At 38.7% G+C, this 18,538-nt stretch overlaps 1 protein-coding gene across 1 annotated transcript; it reads right to left on the reverse strand.

The window, feature by feature from the left end:
• Window positions 1-829: 829 nt before the first annotated feature.
• LOC140944254 (uncharacterized skeletal organic matrix protein 5-like) lies at window positions 830-6,402 on the reverse strand. The gene is made up of 5 exons (XM_073393387.1): window positions 6,178-6,402; window positions 4,530-4,655; window positions 3,366-3,399; window positions 2,772-2,913; window positions 830-1,477 (listed from the first exon to the last, which is right to left on the reverse strand). Exons 1-5 carry the CDS (start codon window positions 6,215-6,217, stop codon window positions 959-961), a joined length of 861 nt encoding a protein of 286 aa, XP_073249488.1. The 5' UTR covers window positions 6,218-6,402; the 3' UTR covers window positions 830-958.
• Between the last annotated feature and the right edge of the window lie 12,136 nt (window positions 6,403-18,538).

Here is an 18,538-nt window from a genome sequence, read left to right on the forward strand (position 1 = left end):
GATAGTAAGCTTAGCCATAGTATTTAGTATGGCTTATTAGCTTAGTAGATATTTACTAACTGGAAATAGCACTGCAGTGATATCTTCAGTACTGGTTTTGAGTTATTCGCGTTTAAGAGAAATATAGTCAGTGTTAGAGGCATTTAAAGACATTGTGGCTGATATTTGCGCTTTTGGTACGCATAGTCTAAGAAGTGGCCGGGCTGCTAATGCCACAAATGCTTGTGTTCCAGATCGTCTTTTTAAGGGGCATGGCCGCTGGTCTAGTGAATTTGCTAAGGATGGTTATGTCAAAGATTCTTTCCTCACGTCAATTTCTAATGTCTTAGGTATATTAGTTTTCTCCTACGTAACGCTTTTTCATTTATTCTCATGGCCTTTAGTTGGTCTTGTCCGAGGGACCGTTGTTTATGGTGTACCGCTGGCCTGGGGTTTTCCTCCTAGGAGCAAGTAGACGCACGGGGAGGTTTTTCACCAAGTTGTTGTTCCATCTTCCCATTTCAGTTTACATGGATTGTTTTGTTTACTTATATATTACTTTTGTATAATAAACCATGTATGCTTTAGTCTTTTCATAGAATAAACCGAAGGCTTGGCTTAAAGCGAGCCGCACTCCAGGGCTGTGTATGTTTTGTGTTGGGTCAAACAGATTTAGAGGAGAGCTGAACGAATTAACTACAGACTAAATCAAATATATTATGCAGTCACCAATCGAATGAACGGCGTAAGTGACGAGAAACTTTCCACTTATCATCTTCATTTTATTAAATTCGTAGGTATAACTTCAACAGTTTATGGCTCTATTTCACAAAATACCTCGGTAAACTCAGTTTGTGGAGCAAAAAGTGAGAAGATTTCAGACAACGAATCCGGATGTTTATTCTGGTTAATACAATGTGAAAGTGACACGCACACAAAAAAAACTTCAACAAACACAAGTTTCTTCGTTTAGTTCTTGTCACTGAACTAAGATGTAACCCATGGCCTTGATGTGCTTGTCACCATTATCACTCCGGTACGTAGCTTCGTTTCCACAAGTGTTAAAGTTATCATAATTTCCTCCAGTACCAAACCCGATTCTTGAGTCACATCCTCCACAGTCCCCCTCATTGTTTCCAATGATGCCGATTCTTGCTTTGGAAGAACCAGCCACATTGCCAAAGGTGTTAAACCCCTCCTGATTACAGTGGTGTTGCAAGGAGGCCTCAGAACCAATCAGCGACTTCCACGTGTTACGACCCAATGAAGTGTCGCGGTATTGTCCATCAGCGATCACAGAATACAGGGAGCTGGCGTTCCTGCTGATTGTAATAAATTTCGCCTGGCTGTCAATCATCATACCGAGGCAGATCTTAGAGAAGGATGTGTTCCAGTAGGTGGGAAGTTTGGTCTCATCTGAGTCGAACCCAGTCTTCCCTCCATCAAGGTTGAAAGTTTCGTTGTTGCCCCAAAGGGTGGCATCGTAGTGAAACGTTTGCTGTGATGGCAACAGAATGGGGAATATTTAAAGCACTCATTTAACAGGAAACGTTTTTCAAAAGTTTTGATTCATAAACGCACAAGCCCAATAAAAATTTGGGCTGATGCACCGAATTATCTGTAATTGGACTTCATACTTTTAATCCAGGTAATCAATTTCTACTTGGCTCGTCAGACTGCACAAACTTGTCATTTTCAAAGAAGTGTATTATTTTAAAAGCTCCTTGGCTCTTTTACTCGCCCCATGCAAGGGAATCCGGATTCCCAAATCTGGGAAATTTTCATTATTGAATCCGGAATCCTGGGCCTTGGAATCCAGAATCCCACTAACGTTTTGAATCCAGAATCCAAGTCCCACTGACAGTGAGTGGAATCAATTAAACTGGAATCCGGAATCCACGGCGGAGAATCCAGAATCCAAGGGGGTCTTGGTTTTCTGCATTTTTTGCTAAAATGAGCATAATTTGCAAAAACTAACATATTAACTATTGGCATGACTTTAGAAATATAGGAGCAATGCTAGAAGCAAATTACGCTACTTCCTGTGTGAGCACACTCTTTCAAAGCCTAGCGGCGCCGTCTACAACCCACGGTGTTATAATTTAATTTCGTTTCCCGAGAAACATTTGAGATTAGAGCGGTCAACATTCGCGGGTAACAGTGCACTGGTTGTTTACCATTTACATTGATAAACAGGTCGGTTCACGGTTTGTGTAAATGGTTCGCAAAGATCAGAACTGGTAAATCTTGTTCCGGAACTGGAATCGCGTTTACCACTGCACAAATCAGTTCCTTTTACCGGAAAACGGCCGCAAAGTCGTGAGACTGATACCAAAGATGGCTTCGAAGAAATGGAACACGAACTTCTGTTTGGAGTATTCCATCGGGAAAGACAAGACCACCTTTTCAGATGTTCCGTTGCTCCAGGATATTTTCCGTTAGGAAGACCTAAGAGGTCGTGTTCTATTTACTTTCCAACCGGATTTCCTGGAAATTTTTGTAAATGGTAAACAACCACTGCTACCCTTTGATGTCATAGACTTGTCAATGTTACCCGCTCGGAGATTTTGGCGGGAAACAGTTTCATTGTTAAATGTCATGTGACGTCGAAGTAACCAGTTGAGAAAAAATTTCCAGCCATATAACAATATATCTTGCTATAAAACAATAAAATATTGTGTTGTTTGAGTTTTCATCATAATGTAACGATTACTGACAGAAAGAAAAAAATTCTTAGTTTCCTCAGTTTCTTGATTTAAAAGACGGAATGGGCTATGTTGGAATAGGTATACCTTTGTTCCATTGATCTTCATAACCAGCGTCCATCCCCCAACTCCGCATGCGTCATTTTCAGCAGGGGCCACGGCCATGTTGCAAAAAATGTCAAATACATCATCTCCCAAAATCAGTGGATAGGCTTTGCTCTCGTTTGATCTGCAAGGGAAACAACACCTAAATGAGCGTCATATGATATAGGTTAGTGGAGGCCTAATTTTGACATCTTTCAATAGACCATTTTTACGATGACGACAATGACAGCAACAACCAGAATCCATTTCATTTTTTGTTTTCTTATTTAAATTTGTCATTCCTGCTCTGGTTTAAAAACCAATAGCCCTAATTTGAAGAGAACAACAAAACTGAAGTATTCTGGTGATTGTACTAAAATGACGTCATCACGCAATTGTCCCATTCACCTCAGTTAATTTGAGTGAATTCTCCGAGTCGATCACTGAATCGATAGGTTATATTTGATACCACATTTTCAAAACGAGACAATGCCGTGCGCATGCACTCGACCCCCCGCTCATGCCCGCTATAAAAAAGTCGACAGATTTTGTGATTATAATAGTTGTCTAAAAAGTAAACTTTGTACTTTTACTCACATTTTGCTGTCGAAAAGTTCTTTACACGATGAGACTGTGTTACAAAAATAAAATAAGGGAGATATAAATTTTAAAAAAAGACCTTTTTTAGACACATGTGAGTTAAGAAATCCAAGTGGTAAGAAGTATAACTGATGATGATGATTGCGTGATGATCGTATGATGAAAATAATAACTCTTAATTCATCACTGACAAGGTTACATAATGAGGTGCGCTGAAGCCACAGGCTTACATGGACTAGGACTAAGACCCGGCCACCTTTTTGACGGGCCTTGGTTCTTAAAAAATCCCACAAATGTATTTTAGTTTTTAAATATCCAAATGAATTAGTTCCTCCATATTTATCGGATTTTTTTATTAGAAATCGCACTATTCACACTTACAAGACAAGACAAAGGAACGACATTCATCTGCCGAACCCTAAGTTAATGCTAGGAAAAAACACTTTTAGATTTTCAGGTACGGTTCCTTTTAATAATGTACCCACATAAAAAAAGAAGCTACGTCGCTTTCCACTTTTAAGAACTTTCTTAGAGTTCATTTTAGCCATTAGTTGTTTCTTATTAATATAATTCTTAGGTAACTTCGATAGCTCTCTTGTTTTTCTTGATCTCAAACAAATTATGATGATATGTAATTTCCCTCTTGGGCACTTTTTAAAATCCTTGTACACAATTTTAAAGTAATTTTTAATTTTTAAACTTTTATCAAGTAGTCATAATTTACGCAGGGCCCAATTGCTGATAGGGCTACCCTGCCTAAATAAAGTTGACTTGACTTGAATTCATTTGTGTGACTCAATTGTAAAATTCAAATTTTGGTCTATTTGAACGCCCAAAAGCTTGATTCTCTCCAGTTCTATATTACTGATAACTAAGTTCAATTTCGAAGGCACGAAAGAGGAGTAAGAAAGACCTTCTGCGTATGAAGGAATACAAAACAAGACACTTAATTTGTTCTGGAGAATTGCAATGAGTTTTAAAACTTTCGCTTCTGGAGACGAAAGAGAGGTACGTTGTAGGTAAAAAGAATATACCTAGAGGCCCAAATACTAGTACGATAGACGTACCTTGCATTTGTAGGATTCGTAGGATTTAGTTGTGCTGTTTGCTCTCTAAGTCTCCCAAGTATCTTCAAAATCGATAAAAAGACTGCTGACTCACCTGGTTTGCAATTCTTTCCATCTCCATAATATCCCGGATGACAACTGCAGTTGTATCCTCCCTTGGTATTATTGCAGTAAGCATAGGTATCGCACTTGTGTGTGTTCTTTGCGCATTCGTCTATATCTGAAACATAATTTCTCAACTGTTTTTGATCAGTTCATCTGATAACCACTGTAAACATTAATCAGTGAAGACTCTATGACGAGAAATGCATGGTTACCAGAGACCTTATGATTTAGACAAACTCAGTACCCACCGCAGAAAACAAAGGATGTCACCACAAACCACTGGACTTGTATAGCTACCCAAATTAGATTGACCTCATGAGAGTTTTTAACACAATAAAAGTAATTAAAGCGCGCTTTGATTTTTCAGTATAAGCTTTCTACCATCAATACAGTGGATGGTGGCTGATTTTGGCCTCGGTCGAAGGTAAAATAAATAAAAATGATTTTTGGTCTGATTTAGTTGATTGGTTCGACGCGTCCTAAGTTCGACGTCTTACTCAACAGACAATATTAACGTACTTTAAGTCGACCCAAAGTAGAGTTTTGTTCGTCTCATGAAAAGTTCGACCTTTGGTTTAGGCCTATAGTACACAGAAGTCATTCAGAATAACAACATAAGGCGTTTTACAATCTACCTAAATGCTGAAAACGGCTGATTCAGCAAAAGAAAATCTCAAAGTCAAGTTTTTGAAAGGCATAATCTGTTTACAAGCAGGCAGTGACCGCATACGTCAACTGTGCGATGACTGACTCAACCGTACGCAAATGAAAATTTTTTCTCTTTTAATTATGTTATAAAATAAATGGTAAACGTTGCAGTTGTGTATACGTAACCATCGCCGGAGTTTTAGATGCACGCGGGAGGTTTGCTATGTACTCAAGGAGTCAAAGCTACGTTGCTCTCTACAACGCCTGAAGCAACTCTTACTCTGCTTTTGAGCTTATTACCAGCCACAGCCTCCCGCGTGCATCCATAACTCAGTGGTTGCACCCTGGACGTTTACCATTCTTAGAGAGGAGCGACAAAACAAGCGAATGCAAAGAGAAAGATAGCGCTTCAAATTAATAACTGGAAAAAAAGGGGAGGTACTCCATCTAGTGTTTTCAATGTAGCCTTTGGGTAGACTCCTTGGAAGCGTAGAGATAAGAGGAAACGTCCCCTACCCTTTCATTCCGCTTTCCCCTTTCCCAGTCGTCTTCCACTTTTTCGCCTTCTTTTCGCAGTCTCCCTACACACAAATGAGCCTATTCACACTGGCTACTTCCAGACTCTCTAATTGAATTAAGTAAAAACACTGATCAGTAGCCAACTCGTCTGATTAGACGCACTTGCCGAGCAAACCTAAAGTTTTCATGCGGGTTATGAAAGCAACATAATGCAGCTACTTGAAATCCAACAGACCCCGATTCATATCCCTGCGACAATGCCAGGTTATTTGCCGTGGGAAATTTTGTCAAAAACTATTAATCACAGCTTGCCCACACGTTGGAAAATATATTTATGAGTTCTAGTTTTATTCGAAGACCATTTTGTGCGTCAGCAAGTGATTTTATATAATGCCCTCAAATTCTGGCTTGATTTGAACGAACAGTTAGGAAATTTCTGGTGAAACTGCACCTTATTAGCTTTAACTTACCAATCTCACAGTACTTTCCTTCAAATCCAGAAGTGCACATACAGCGGTATCCTCTGTCTGTAAAACCTGTTTGACAGGTTGCATTGTTTTTGCACTGTTCATTTTCACAAGCGTTCTGGAAAGAAAACAGACATTCTTAATGCCTCCACAACGACTGATTAATTTGAAAGTAATCTTATCATGGATTAACATATAACATGAATTTGAGATTGTTAATTAAGGTAAAGTTAATAGCAAAAACTTACATTAGCTCCAAGGTATATGTAATCTGGATTTGTTTCCAACATTTCTTCTCTGTCTTTTATAGTGGAATTATTCAGCTCACATTTCCTTGTGACTTTGTTGAAGTTGTAGCTGACACAGTTTGGTTCCATGTAGCACAAAGTCCGGCAGGATCTTTCACAGGTGACGTCAACAGTACGAATCACGTGATTTTTGAGGCGCTTTCCATCAACAGTGTTGTCAAAGTCTAGCTGGCGACAGGTGCCTGAGAGAAACAAAAAAGAATGAGCGCTGAAAAATAGCTGTACTTTCAATAATAGACCTCTTGTATATAACAAGAGATTTGTTATATTAAATCCACTACCAGATTAAGCTTTCAACGAATTGCAAAAAAATTCTACTTATCAAATTCCTTGACGGAAGTGGCAACGGAACAACTTGATAAAAAACAGGAAATTTACCTTTAAAAGGTATACATATTATCATTAATTTTTCCCGCAACCGCATCCCAACTTCCGGAGTAACATTTCACTGCTGGTCTAGACTCGTTTTAAATCATATTTTTAATCATATTAGGTCACTCCAAGTATTAAATGGTTCTTAGCTGAAGCTCCTTTTCAGTACGTTTCTTTTTAATGCATATTTTGTAAAGTATTTTTCATTTTAAAAACAACAGGTGCCGTCAAACTCAAAGGGGCCTCTAATCACAGGCCTCCCATGCTCACGTCACGATCCGAGTTTGTTATCAAATATCAAAGGTAAGTCTCCTTTATTTATTTTAAAAAAAAAAAAAGAAAAATAAAATGATATCAGCGTTTGCAGACCTCAGTATTTTATTTTCCATACAAAGTCTCAACGGTCGCTTGTAACGCGACACCGACTCTCTTGTGAGAAAATTCACATAACACTCTCGTAACGTAAACTTGGGACGCCTGTGCTCCAATTAGCAAGTATTGCAGAAAACGTCAATTTGGGACTTGTCAAGAGAGCGAAAACACTAGATACGTGGTGGTAATGGTGGTCACGTGATAAGCACAAATTCAATACTGAAACCCGAATAAGGTGCCGCTGGAAAAGGTTTAGAACGACGTTACTATAGTGGAAAAGAAAAAGGAGCTGACTAATACAAACATCTACAGTGATTTTAGTGACATAATAAAGTTAGATGTAGATGTATCCTCTGGAGTTTCGGTTCATAAGTTTGCTGTATAAATTAATGGTTGTATTTTAATACTATATATATTAGCTTATATTTAAAGTTTCTGTTTTCTTTATATCCTCCTCTTAGTGACCGATTTTATTAAAACAAAAGCGGTAGTTCAGGCGCAGATTTAATTACTGAGTGACGCATTCTCAGTGGTAGATCAGGTTCGTCAAAATTAACTTTGCTTGTTCAGTAACACGGATTTCCTCAAACTTTTAAGTGCATATTTTAAAATAGTTTAATATAGGATCCTCGACATTCTTAAGTATCACTAAACCATTTTATATCAATATTCTCTTGTGTCAAAGAATTAAATAATTTAAATATGACTGCATCTTGGCAAACAGTCCTGTAACCTTCACCTTAATCGCTAATCTACTGATTTACAAGCGTAAGCCTACGAACAAATTTCATAACCTGGTGAATCTCATGGCATTTTTTATAGAGGGTTTTTTTTTATCGCTGGTTTTGAGACCACTGTAATCTCAACTTTAAACTGTTTAGTCAATGCAGTTAATCCGAGGAACTCTCAGATACGTCTGGACTGGCAAAACTAACCTCCACTTGGACTGCAGAATTGCCCTTGAACTGGACAGAACAATGTGATTGTAAACCATAAGATACAAACAAAGAACATAACCAAAAAATTGCGAAAACTCTTTCGTATAAGTTTGATAGGAATATGCACACCGCGACGTTGCCCTTGTTTGAACCGGAAAAAACTGCTCAGTGCAGGGTCTTCAAACAAATTATTTACCAATGGCCATTGTCTCTCATTGTTTGAACAATAAGCTTACACCCACAGCTTATTATCAGTTTATATGAGGTATCCATGCATATTTATTTACACTTGTTTAAACGCATACATTTATTTTTTATATTTTGTCAAGTTAAGGGATGTATATTTTCATTTTTATTACGTGCAACGTTTTCAAGGATTTCTTTCTTGTTAAGAGAATATAACAGTTGAGTATTGCGCCATCGCTTTTGAAGTGCCCATTGAATAAACTCATCAACTACAACAAAGAAAATAGCTGAATTATTTTTCATGTGTCATTATAATTATAAAGGAAACATAAAAATAGCCAGTGTAAAAGAAGGCATTAACATTTACAAGACTATAAGAATCTAGACCGTTTTTGAACAAATTGTAAATATTTTTATACACATAATTGTTTAATTCTGTTATATTTTAAATTATTAATTAGATTTACAATATTTTATATTCTATATTTTAATGAAGTTTTTTTTCTAAAAATTTGTAATCGTATTGAAAATAATTGCACAATTTAGCCTTTGGGCGCGAAGCGATTTTTTAATAAACTATATCTTATGTAAGTATCTATATCTCATATCTCAGAACATGATGTTTCCATTTTAAGAAAGGGCTTTAAAGTCACTATTTTAACGGGAAATCTTTGAATTTTACCCTCGCATAGACCACCTACGGCTCACGCAGTGGGAACCTCAGTCGCTGTAGAAACTGTAATTCCTAACTTTTTATTCTCTCGCTAACTTTTCCCCAGATGACCCCTCCTCAGATCAGTTGTCCGCTTTCTTCCTGTCGAGTTGTCGCGCAAGTCTCCCGCGAACTATGCGCGACCACCTAAAAATCAGAACCCTAACACGATACAACAACTGTAACGACAATGAAAAGGTCGCTAAAACACTGAATTTGCGCCTGTCACACCTTTCCGCTATTATTTCAAGCCGTCTGAAGAAGTTAAGTTAGAGCTCAAGAGAGAGGACCGCGTCCGACAGATACAATAAAATTCATCGCCTTTTCTTAACTAGAGCGCTTAAAACTTGATCATTTTACGTCCTAATTATGTAGAAACGACAAAAAATTTACAGATAAGCATGATGCAGGTGCAGAGTACTTGTTTTCTTCAATAAGGGCCTGGTTACATGAGCAGGTTGGCCCTGGTTAAAAATCGAATATTCGCGGTCACAATCGCGTAGCATAACATTGACTATGGCATTTAATTCGTCCAAACACTTGATCTTTAGCCATCCTTTATTTTAAAAAAAATGCACTTCAAGGTAGCTAGCTCGAAATAACTTATAGACCCTTTTTACCGATACGGCGGCCATATTGAATTAATTGGATTTAAGGAGTATTATGGGATAACCAGGGGCATGAGCACGATCCGATATACTCCATCAGTAATTACGCGCGATTTGCGGGCCAATTTTTCTCAAGTTTTCCTATAAAAAGATTGTAATGGGAAAAAAAAGATGGTTGTGCCGTGTTTGGATGTAATAATAATCACCTTTTTGTCGAGAAATATAAATTGTAGTTCTCTTTTTGGCCGAAAAGAGCGCTTGTGCTTATTATGAGTGCCCCGGGGCATCTCATAATAGTCCTTAAATCTAATAAATTCAATATGGCCGCCGTATCGGTAGAAAGGTTTACAGGGGACACTGTTTTTACGCCTCCAACTGGAGAAGAGACCGCCATTTTACGTGGTCATCCGAGCCACGCGACCAAGGTCTAGCCGCTTGCAGTGCAAAGAGAGTACCTTCATTTCTCAGTTATTTTAAGACCCTGAGTATTCGTCTGGCTCCGGGAATCGAACCCGCGACCTTCCGCTCTGCAGTCAACCGCTTTACCGACTGAGCTAATCATGCCGCGATTATTGTTTACGGTTTCTTACATATCTGGAAGGTGTGTTAAGACATGAACTGATGGCACTAATGGTTTTTCTTTAAGCTTCTTAAAGCATGTTAAAGGTCAGCAACTAATATAGATGTTTAGGGTAATTTCCCGATGTATAAAAAAAAACATATAAAAAGAGAGAGTTGCATGTGATCGTGATAATAAACAGCTTTGACAAACATATTAAGTTTCTACCGTGTAGTTCTTTTGTCACTGCACCAAGATGTATCCCATGGCCTTGATGTGCTTCTGAATCAGTCACTTTTACCAACCCAGTACGTAGTTTCGTTTCCACAAGTGTTAGTCTAAGAGTCATCAAAATTTCTCCTAGTACCAAACCCGATTCTGGTGTCACATTTTATTCAATCCCCCTAATTGCTTCCAATGATGCCGATTCTTGCTTTGCAATAACCAGCGTCTTTGCTCACCGCGTCAAACCCCTCCTTGTTACATTAATTGAGCTGCAAGGAGGTCTTTGAACCAATCGGCAACTTCCACGCTTCACGATTCAATGAAGTGCTGCGGTTTTGCCATCAGTAATCACTCAGGAATACAGGGAATTGGCATCCCTGTTGATTGCAATAAATTTGAACAGGTTGTCAATCTTCAAACTGAGGCAGATCTTGGTGAATGATGTGTTCCAGTAGGAGGGTCTCCTGTGAGTCAAACCAAGTCTTCCCTCCGTCAAGGTTAATAAAGGATTCTTCGTTACTTCAATAGGAGGCATAAATTGTAGTGAAACGTTCGCTGTGACAAAAAAGAAGGAGAAAAGCAACTCCTCATCGTTTTTGCACCATTAAACTGAATCAGTGTAATCAGCCTCAGCAGGCTTAATGAATAGTCACCAAATAAGGCATATTTCACTCATTTATAACAAATATAATTGAAAAGAGTCACGTTATCATCCTTAACCCTTTCGTATTCGTTATCTTAAAGGGAGCTTGATAGTAAGACTTTGTATTAAACTCCTTTACGAAATTTTTTCTTTGGCTTCCACAAGTTATGACAACCTTTTTTTTTTCAATATATCCTTCTGCACTATAAAACTAGTGGAAAAGAAATGCAGCAGTGTTTAGTTATGCAGTGAATGAGTCCTTTGGATTTCATCCTTTTAATCCATTCAATATGCTATGGTTACAAGACCCTAGCTAGCCTCTTTTAATCGCACAAAACACCAGGGGGAGTCTTTCTTGAGACAATCACTCAGACTCTTCGACATAATCTCCCTACGTTTACGCCGGGTAAGGAAAATTCTTATACTCACGCTGGAATTAAGGCTAATTCCATTCAATTACCAAGAATTATACTCAAAACTGTCAAATGAAAAACGAGAATCAGTGGTAAAGGCGAGTGTATTTAGAAATACCAGAACGGAAAGTCGATCTAATAGTCAGCGAGACTTAGACACAAACAAAGAAGATGAATAAACAATGATTATTCATGTGTATCCATTTTCTTTGTTTGTATCCTCTAATACTCGCTATCATGCTGAATTTTAATATATCGAAAGTGGCCTATTGCATTTTGCTTTTACTGACAGCAAATTACTCTTAGTTAGAGGACAATTGACTCGATTGACGGCTAATTAACAATTGTTCCATGAGTGCGCGTTGGATATGAGTTGCCTATAATCATCTCATATCCAACAAGCACGAGTGGAATAATTGTTTTATTAAAAACGCCCACAAAATGTCGAGAATTCTTCGCGACTTCATTTGTAGAAACAACCGATTTTCGGCATGTTTTTAATTTTGAGCAGACACATACAGTTACCATATTTGGAGACCATGGCTAAGCCAATCAGAGCTCTAGAATTCCATTATCCAATGATCCAGTTTTAATAATTAGAGATAAACGAGAGCCGGAAGAGCGATTTAGACTGAGGGATTTCCCGTGCATGTATAGCTAATGAGACTACCCCTTTAATTCACGGCTGACTCAAACCCCATTTCGACCCTCTAAAAACACTTTTAAAGGGACAGTGTCCCGATTATGCGCACGCGCGAGCATCATCTGTTTTTCTTCAAAAGACAATAGAGCTGTTCATATTGACTCGACAAGATTTCCTTCCGGACCGCACCGCTGACGGCGTCTTGTTGTTTATATTCTCAAGTAATATTTTAGACTTTCGCGATCGAAGAAGGTTTTCGTCTTATATAAATATTTAGCTCGCGGTTCGAAGACTCATCGCGATTTTATCGCTAGCTGGGCCGCCTCGCGACCCGAAAATCTCGTTTCGCTCGCTTTAAAAACATATTTTCAAATTTGAAACTCGTGTCAGAGGTCAATTGTGCCAAGTCCAGTAATATCTGCCTGATTTGCTCGCGTTCTAGCCTCAAATGTTGAAAGACAAAAAAATGCAATCTCAACGCTATGAATCATCACAAAGGTTAGTAAAAATTATATTATGATTTCAGGGCACTAGTTTTTCTAAACATGTAGCGCCTGTTTGTTTGATTTTGTCGGCCGTAGGGAGATTCATTTAAAAGTTTACTAACGCGTCGTTGCAAAACATTCTGCTTCGCGAAGCTCCCCTCCACAAGATCTCCTCAGTCACATCCATGTATCAATGGTTTCTTTCTTACAGTCTCTATTGTTGCTGTTTCATTTCTGCGTATCCCTTTCACAATTATCTGAGCTTGTATGGAAGCTAGCAGAAGAAATAAGCCTTCAATCGGCAACAAAGTGCTTCCAATCTTTTGGTCCTCCGGCCAACGGCAATAAAAGTAACGCCATAAAATCCAGATTTTGCTCAAATCGAAACTGAAGCGGAACAATATATCACTGATCTGTAATCCTGAGAAGTTTAATTGTCGTATTGAACCCGGCCAAGCGCGATGCAAACGGATTTTTCAAGGTTCTCTTACTCTCCTCGCATCTTTTGATTTCGCGACATCCTGTCCAAAAAGCAAAGTTTGGTGCATGCGCAGTAACGGGGAACTGTTCCTTTAAGTGTTCAGTGTTATTATGCATTTGATACAATCCTGAAAACGGTCGTACTTGAAATTTTATCATACACTTGATGATCACTGACAATATGAAAGAAAATAGTCAGTTTCTTGATTTGAAATGTGAACGAGCAATGTTGGAAGTGTGTATACTTCCTTTCCATCAATCTTCATAACCAGCGTCCATCTATCAACTTTGCATGCGTCATTTTCAGAAAGGGCCACAGTCATTTTGAAGGAAATGTCAAAAACATCATCTCCCAGAATTAGTAGGTAAGCTTTGCTCAGAGTTGATCTGCAAGGAACAAATATCATAATAAGGGAAAATCTAAGACGAGAATCTACAGTTCAATAGCCAGTAACGATCAGCTACGATCGGTCGGTGCGTCAACTCTCAGGGGCACCCAACGACGGTTTTCTGTAGAATGTCTGTTCGGAGAAGCAAATATTGCCTAGGATTTTCTATTATTTGAGGACAGCTAAAAAGTTTTAGATGACCGTTCCATTCATGTAATTTTCGAAGCTGATTGAAACTCCCTACGAGATTTTCTAGGTTTATTTTTTGACATTTCACTCCCTAGGTTAGGCTACTTTTTGTAGAAAAAAGGAAACCTAAACTTTTCGAAATTCAAAAATGTTATGGAGGGAGGAATCAGAAAAATTCCCGCTTTCCTAATGCGTTAAATTGCAAGTAAAATTTTCCGGAAAATAATACTGAAGTCCTTGTAATTTCGAAAAGACTCAAGCTCCCCTGGGATGACCGAACAGGCACACATTTTATAGCGCCGCTTAGAATGCATTATTAGAGATGATGTAAAAGCACTCTGGATAAATAAATCGGTGGTTTTTAGTCACATTTTCTTGTCGAAAAGGTCTTTACAAGATGAAACTGTGTTAAAAAATAAAGTAAATAAGGTAATTAATAGATTTGCTTCCAGATGGTCCTTTACAACCCTTACAGTAGCCAGCTCCCCCATCCAACGAGGATCCCCTGGGTTCCTGATGCAAAAAGGGCGTGGATTCCTCTATTCACTGAGAGAATTACTGACAATGGATTTCATGGAAATCAAAATAAAGGCCACTTCATTGGCATGGAAACCTTTTTTTTTTCTTTTCTGGTCACTATTTCTTTTCGTTTGTATTGTAAAGTTTTTAATTATTACTTTCAGCACTCTTTAAGGATTCTTTTACCGGTTGATACCCTGAGACTAGACTGCGAGCAGTGTCTTGCATTGGTTTTCTTTTGAGTCATAATAGATGGAGAGCGTGCGTGAGGTCGAAAGGCAAAGCCGCGAGGAACGAGGGCGGAAGCCCGAGTGAAGAAAAATTAAGAAGGAATAATAAGACAATCAGTCTTTTTTTTTCACGGTCTGTTTTCCTTTTCCGTCCCAATCTCTATTCCTTTTAACCATAAATTTGCAGTTTCGCTCGCCGTGCGTGGCCCCCTAGGGAAAGAAGACCACGGCTAACTTTAAAGAAATGTAAAGCCTGCTAAAATTTTTGAAATTGTTTTTGTTTTTAAATACACCTACTTCAATAAATTAATAGGCGTCTATTTTCTAAACAGAAAAGGTACGATGAGAAAACATAAATACCTGGTAATACACTATACTTTTTGGACTTGTAGGATTTAAAGTTCCTCTTTGCTTAACCCAGGTTCGGCAGGGTCTGATCATTAGTAACATTAGTTATTATTTCGCATATTACAAAAACCGAATTTAAAAATTATTTTATTATACATTTTTTTCAGGGTAATAACGATAAATACACCGCTGCACTGAACACAGTTTACTATTTTACAGAAAGAATAGACTTACTCTTGGAAATCATGCATTGCGCGCGCAAGAAAAAGACTTGTTAGTTAGCGTTGATTTCCAAAATTAACTATAGGCTCTTAGGTAATGAGAAGACAGATTGAGCGAGTAAAATATATAAGATAATTTTTCAAGTATCTTCGTTGGTGGTCGATAAAATGCATATTCGGCTGAAATCTTTTGTCCAGAACTAGAAGACAGAGAGCTCAGGTTGAAAATGGTGACATACTATTGTGCTTGTGTCCTTTCAGTCTTAATTTAAGAAAATTATTTTGTGCGAAATTCCTGCGTATTTTGAAAGACACGAGGAAAAATTAATTCCTTAATGGGCCAAAGACTTGACTGTAAGCCTATTTTCTTTAAAGAGATAATTTGTTTTTGAGGACGGCAAAACATTTCTACATGACCGTTCCGCATTCATGCACAATTTTCTAAGCTTATCTAATAAATTCCCTACGATTTTGACTTTGAAGTTGACTTTTTCACATTTCACTCCCAAGGTTAGGTTATTTTTCGTAGAAAAAAGGAAACCTAAAATTTTCGAATTCACAAATATGATGGAGAGAGGATTCAGAAAATTTCTTATTTCGTAATGCGTTAATTTGCCTCTAAAATTTTTGGGAAAATGATACTGAAGCTTTTGTAATTTGATAAGACTCAAGCTCCCCTAGAATGACCGAACCGTACAAATTTTATAGCGTCGCTTAGGCGGAATGCATTTCTAAATATCTGTAAAAGAATTCTGGATAGCCTAAAAAGTGTTTTCAATGTATTTAGAATGAAGAAAACCGTCGTTGGGTGTTTCTCATCCAGTGGACCTTTTTGGTTCAGATATTTCAGTGCTGTATAGATAATAAGGCTCAGTAAGACGGTATTTAAAAATAAAACAAGCCGTAGTTAAGCGAGAATGCCTATATACCGTGCCAGGACTCGATCGCTAGGACTCGATCCAGGACTTTGAGCCAGAACTCGACGCAGGACTCGAAAATTTTTCACTTTCCCGCCATTTTCTCGCCCCATGTAAGGGAATCCAGGACAGTCTTGGATTCTGGATTCCATGCTGTGGATTCCGGATTCCGGGTACTGGATTCCGGATTCCCGCACAGTGGATTCCGGATTCCAAAAAGAGCTGGATTCCATTTTTTCCCGGTTTTAATGTTTGTCTTCGCACTTTGTTTCGTGTTCGAATCTTGCTATATGAAAGACGTTGTTAGAAGGCATAACAAGTTTGTTTTCTTTTCCGATTTACAAAATTACGGGAAGAAATGTATTACAGTTCCGTAAGGGTTTATGGTATAATAATGAGGGGAACATTGGGGGACTGTCTACACCGCAACACCGCAGAAAAAAAAAAAAAAAAACGCCGCATCACCGCCAAAAAAACGTAGCGAAACACCGACATCGCAATTTAAAGTTTTGTCCTACGATTAATCTAATCCAAATCTCCATGTAATTTGGGATGGAGGATCTTGGAGCTGGTTAATGATTACGGTAGAGAGTGAGACTGACCTCAGGACTCTATTTTTCACTTAGTCTACTTTTGTGAACTCTATTTTCAGCCATGCTGATAGAAAAATGCATGCAACGCCCAGATTTCGCCTGTTATCCTTTTGTTTTGAAGTCTTTTTTGTATAAAAAGACCATACAGATCATCCTTCGCTCCGGGTATGAAAAAGCAGTGAAATATTTATTATTTAATCAATTTTAACCGACGTTCGTAGGAGGGTGGAACTTGTTTTGGATCGTTGTGGATCGTTTGTCTATTAGTTTTGATCGTTGTGGATCATTTTGCCTGGTTCCTCGTTTTGTTAGTAACTGGCCAATTAAACATACGCTGTGGCCTGTGCAATTCATTCTTATTCAGGAGCACAACAAAAAAATCCGTCTGTTCCTCGACCGAGTCTGAGATGACTGAGAGATCAAGAGAGACTGAGCGTTTCTGACGCGTCAGACGCGTTGGCTCGTTTTTAGCGTTTTACAACCATATAGCGCTCATTTATACGAAATTTTATCCACGGACGACGTAAACTTCATATCACATTCAATTATGATTGAGAAAAAAAAATCAATCTTTCGTTCATGTTTGTGACTTGCTTACCGCCACGTTACAGTCCACAGATCGACACAAACGAAAAATCATGCAGCTTTCCCTTTGGCACGTTTAGGTCTATCAGTCAGCTAAAAATTGGTATAAAATTTCACAACACAGTAGTAGTATACATGGCTCATATGGGTCCTAGCCAATCAGAGCGCAGCAAATTTTGAATCGACCAATCAGAAGACAGCATTCAGCCCACGTGACCATGATGACGTCAAATGGACGAATTTTGTTCACGTGACCTCTCTCGACCAATCAGAGCGCAGCATTCCTTCAACTACTCCCCAGACCCCCGGAAGTGACTCCCCAGACTCCCGGAAGTGATTGCGCAACCGGAAGTGACTCCCCAGACCCCGGAAGTGACCGCGCCACCGGAAGTCAACAAATGGTACCCCTCAACTGCTTTATTGCACAATGGAATAAATGGCCTTTATATTTGTGTTGTACGCTTACCCTTGTGGTATGCCTTTAGGGTGATTTTCAGCAACGCATGCGCATGAAGTAACATTCGCTAGGGCATTGTCTTATAACCTAGGAGGGATGACTTGACCTTTATATTTGCAGTGGATGATGTACGCTCACCCTTGTGGTACTGCTTTTGTGTTAATGTCCAACAACGCATGCGCATAAAGTAACATAAACTAGTCGCATTGTCTTATAACCTAGGAGGGATGACTTGGTCTTTATATTTGTGTTGCATGTTGTACGCCCACCCTTGTGGTACTGCTTTTGTGTTAATGTCCAACAACGCATGCGCATAAAGTAACATCCGCTAGGACATTGTCTTATAACCTAGGAGAGATTACCTTGCCTTTATATTTGCAGTGGTTGTTGTACGCTCACGCATGTGGTACTGCTTTTGTGTTAATGTCCAACAACGCATGCGCATAAAGTAACACCGGACATTGTCGTGTACAGCGCGACCGGAAGTCAAGAAAGAAACCCATCAGAAAGTTTTTGACGTGAATTGATCACGTGACCATCCCCAACTGCTCCCCAGGTCCTCGGAGAGGAACGGAAGTCAAGAAAAAAACACACTGTATGGCCAATAAAAATCACTTGGATGGTTTTAATACATTCTTGTTGTCATACCTTGCATTACAGGCGGGACGTGTGCGACTTCCTAGAGACGTCGCGCCCTTTTTTTACAAATCTAACAAGAGGTCGAGTTCATCCCCAATCCTTTCGTAACCATACGGATGGCTCCACCGCGGTCAAACGTCTGAGCATGCGCGAAGATGTGCTTGGTGATCGCTACATTCGATTTGGAAAATCTATACACATGTGGCTACGTCTTCTTGCGGGCAAGAACAGAGAAATTTTCTTTGTATTTCAAGAAAGTTCACTGGCGATGAATAGGAAGAATAAGAAGAACGTGTAACAGGAAATGTAAGTATGAGTAAACTTGTCTTTGAC

This window comes from Porites lutea, chromosome 7 (assembly GCF_958299795.1).
Source record: "Porites lutea chromosome 7, jaPorLute2.1, whole genome shotgun sequence".
In the NCBI taxonomy this organism is placed as follows: Eukaryota; Metazoa; Cnidaria; class Anthozoa; order Scleractinia; family Poritidae; genus Porites; species Porites lutea.

Bases quoted from the DNA above. Each gene is read 5' to 3' on its own strand.
- LOC140944254 (XM_073393387.1), bottom strand. From the start codon at position 6,217: ATGTGCACTTCTGGATTTGAAGGAAAGTACTGTGAGATTG. The intron at 3,400-4,529 runs GTGAGTCAGCAG...TTTGTAACACAG, and splicing joins TGGAAAGAATTGCAAACCAG to TCTCATCGTGTAAAGAACTT. The intron at 2,914-3,365 runs GTGAGTAAAAGT...TTTCCCTTGCAG, and splicing joins GAACTTTTCGACAGCAAAAT to ATCAAACGAGAGCAAAGCCT.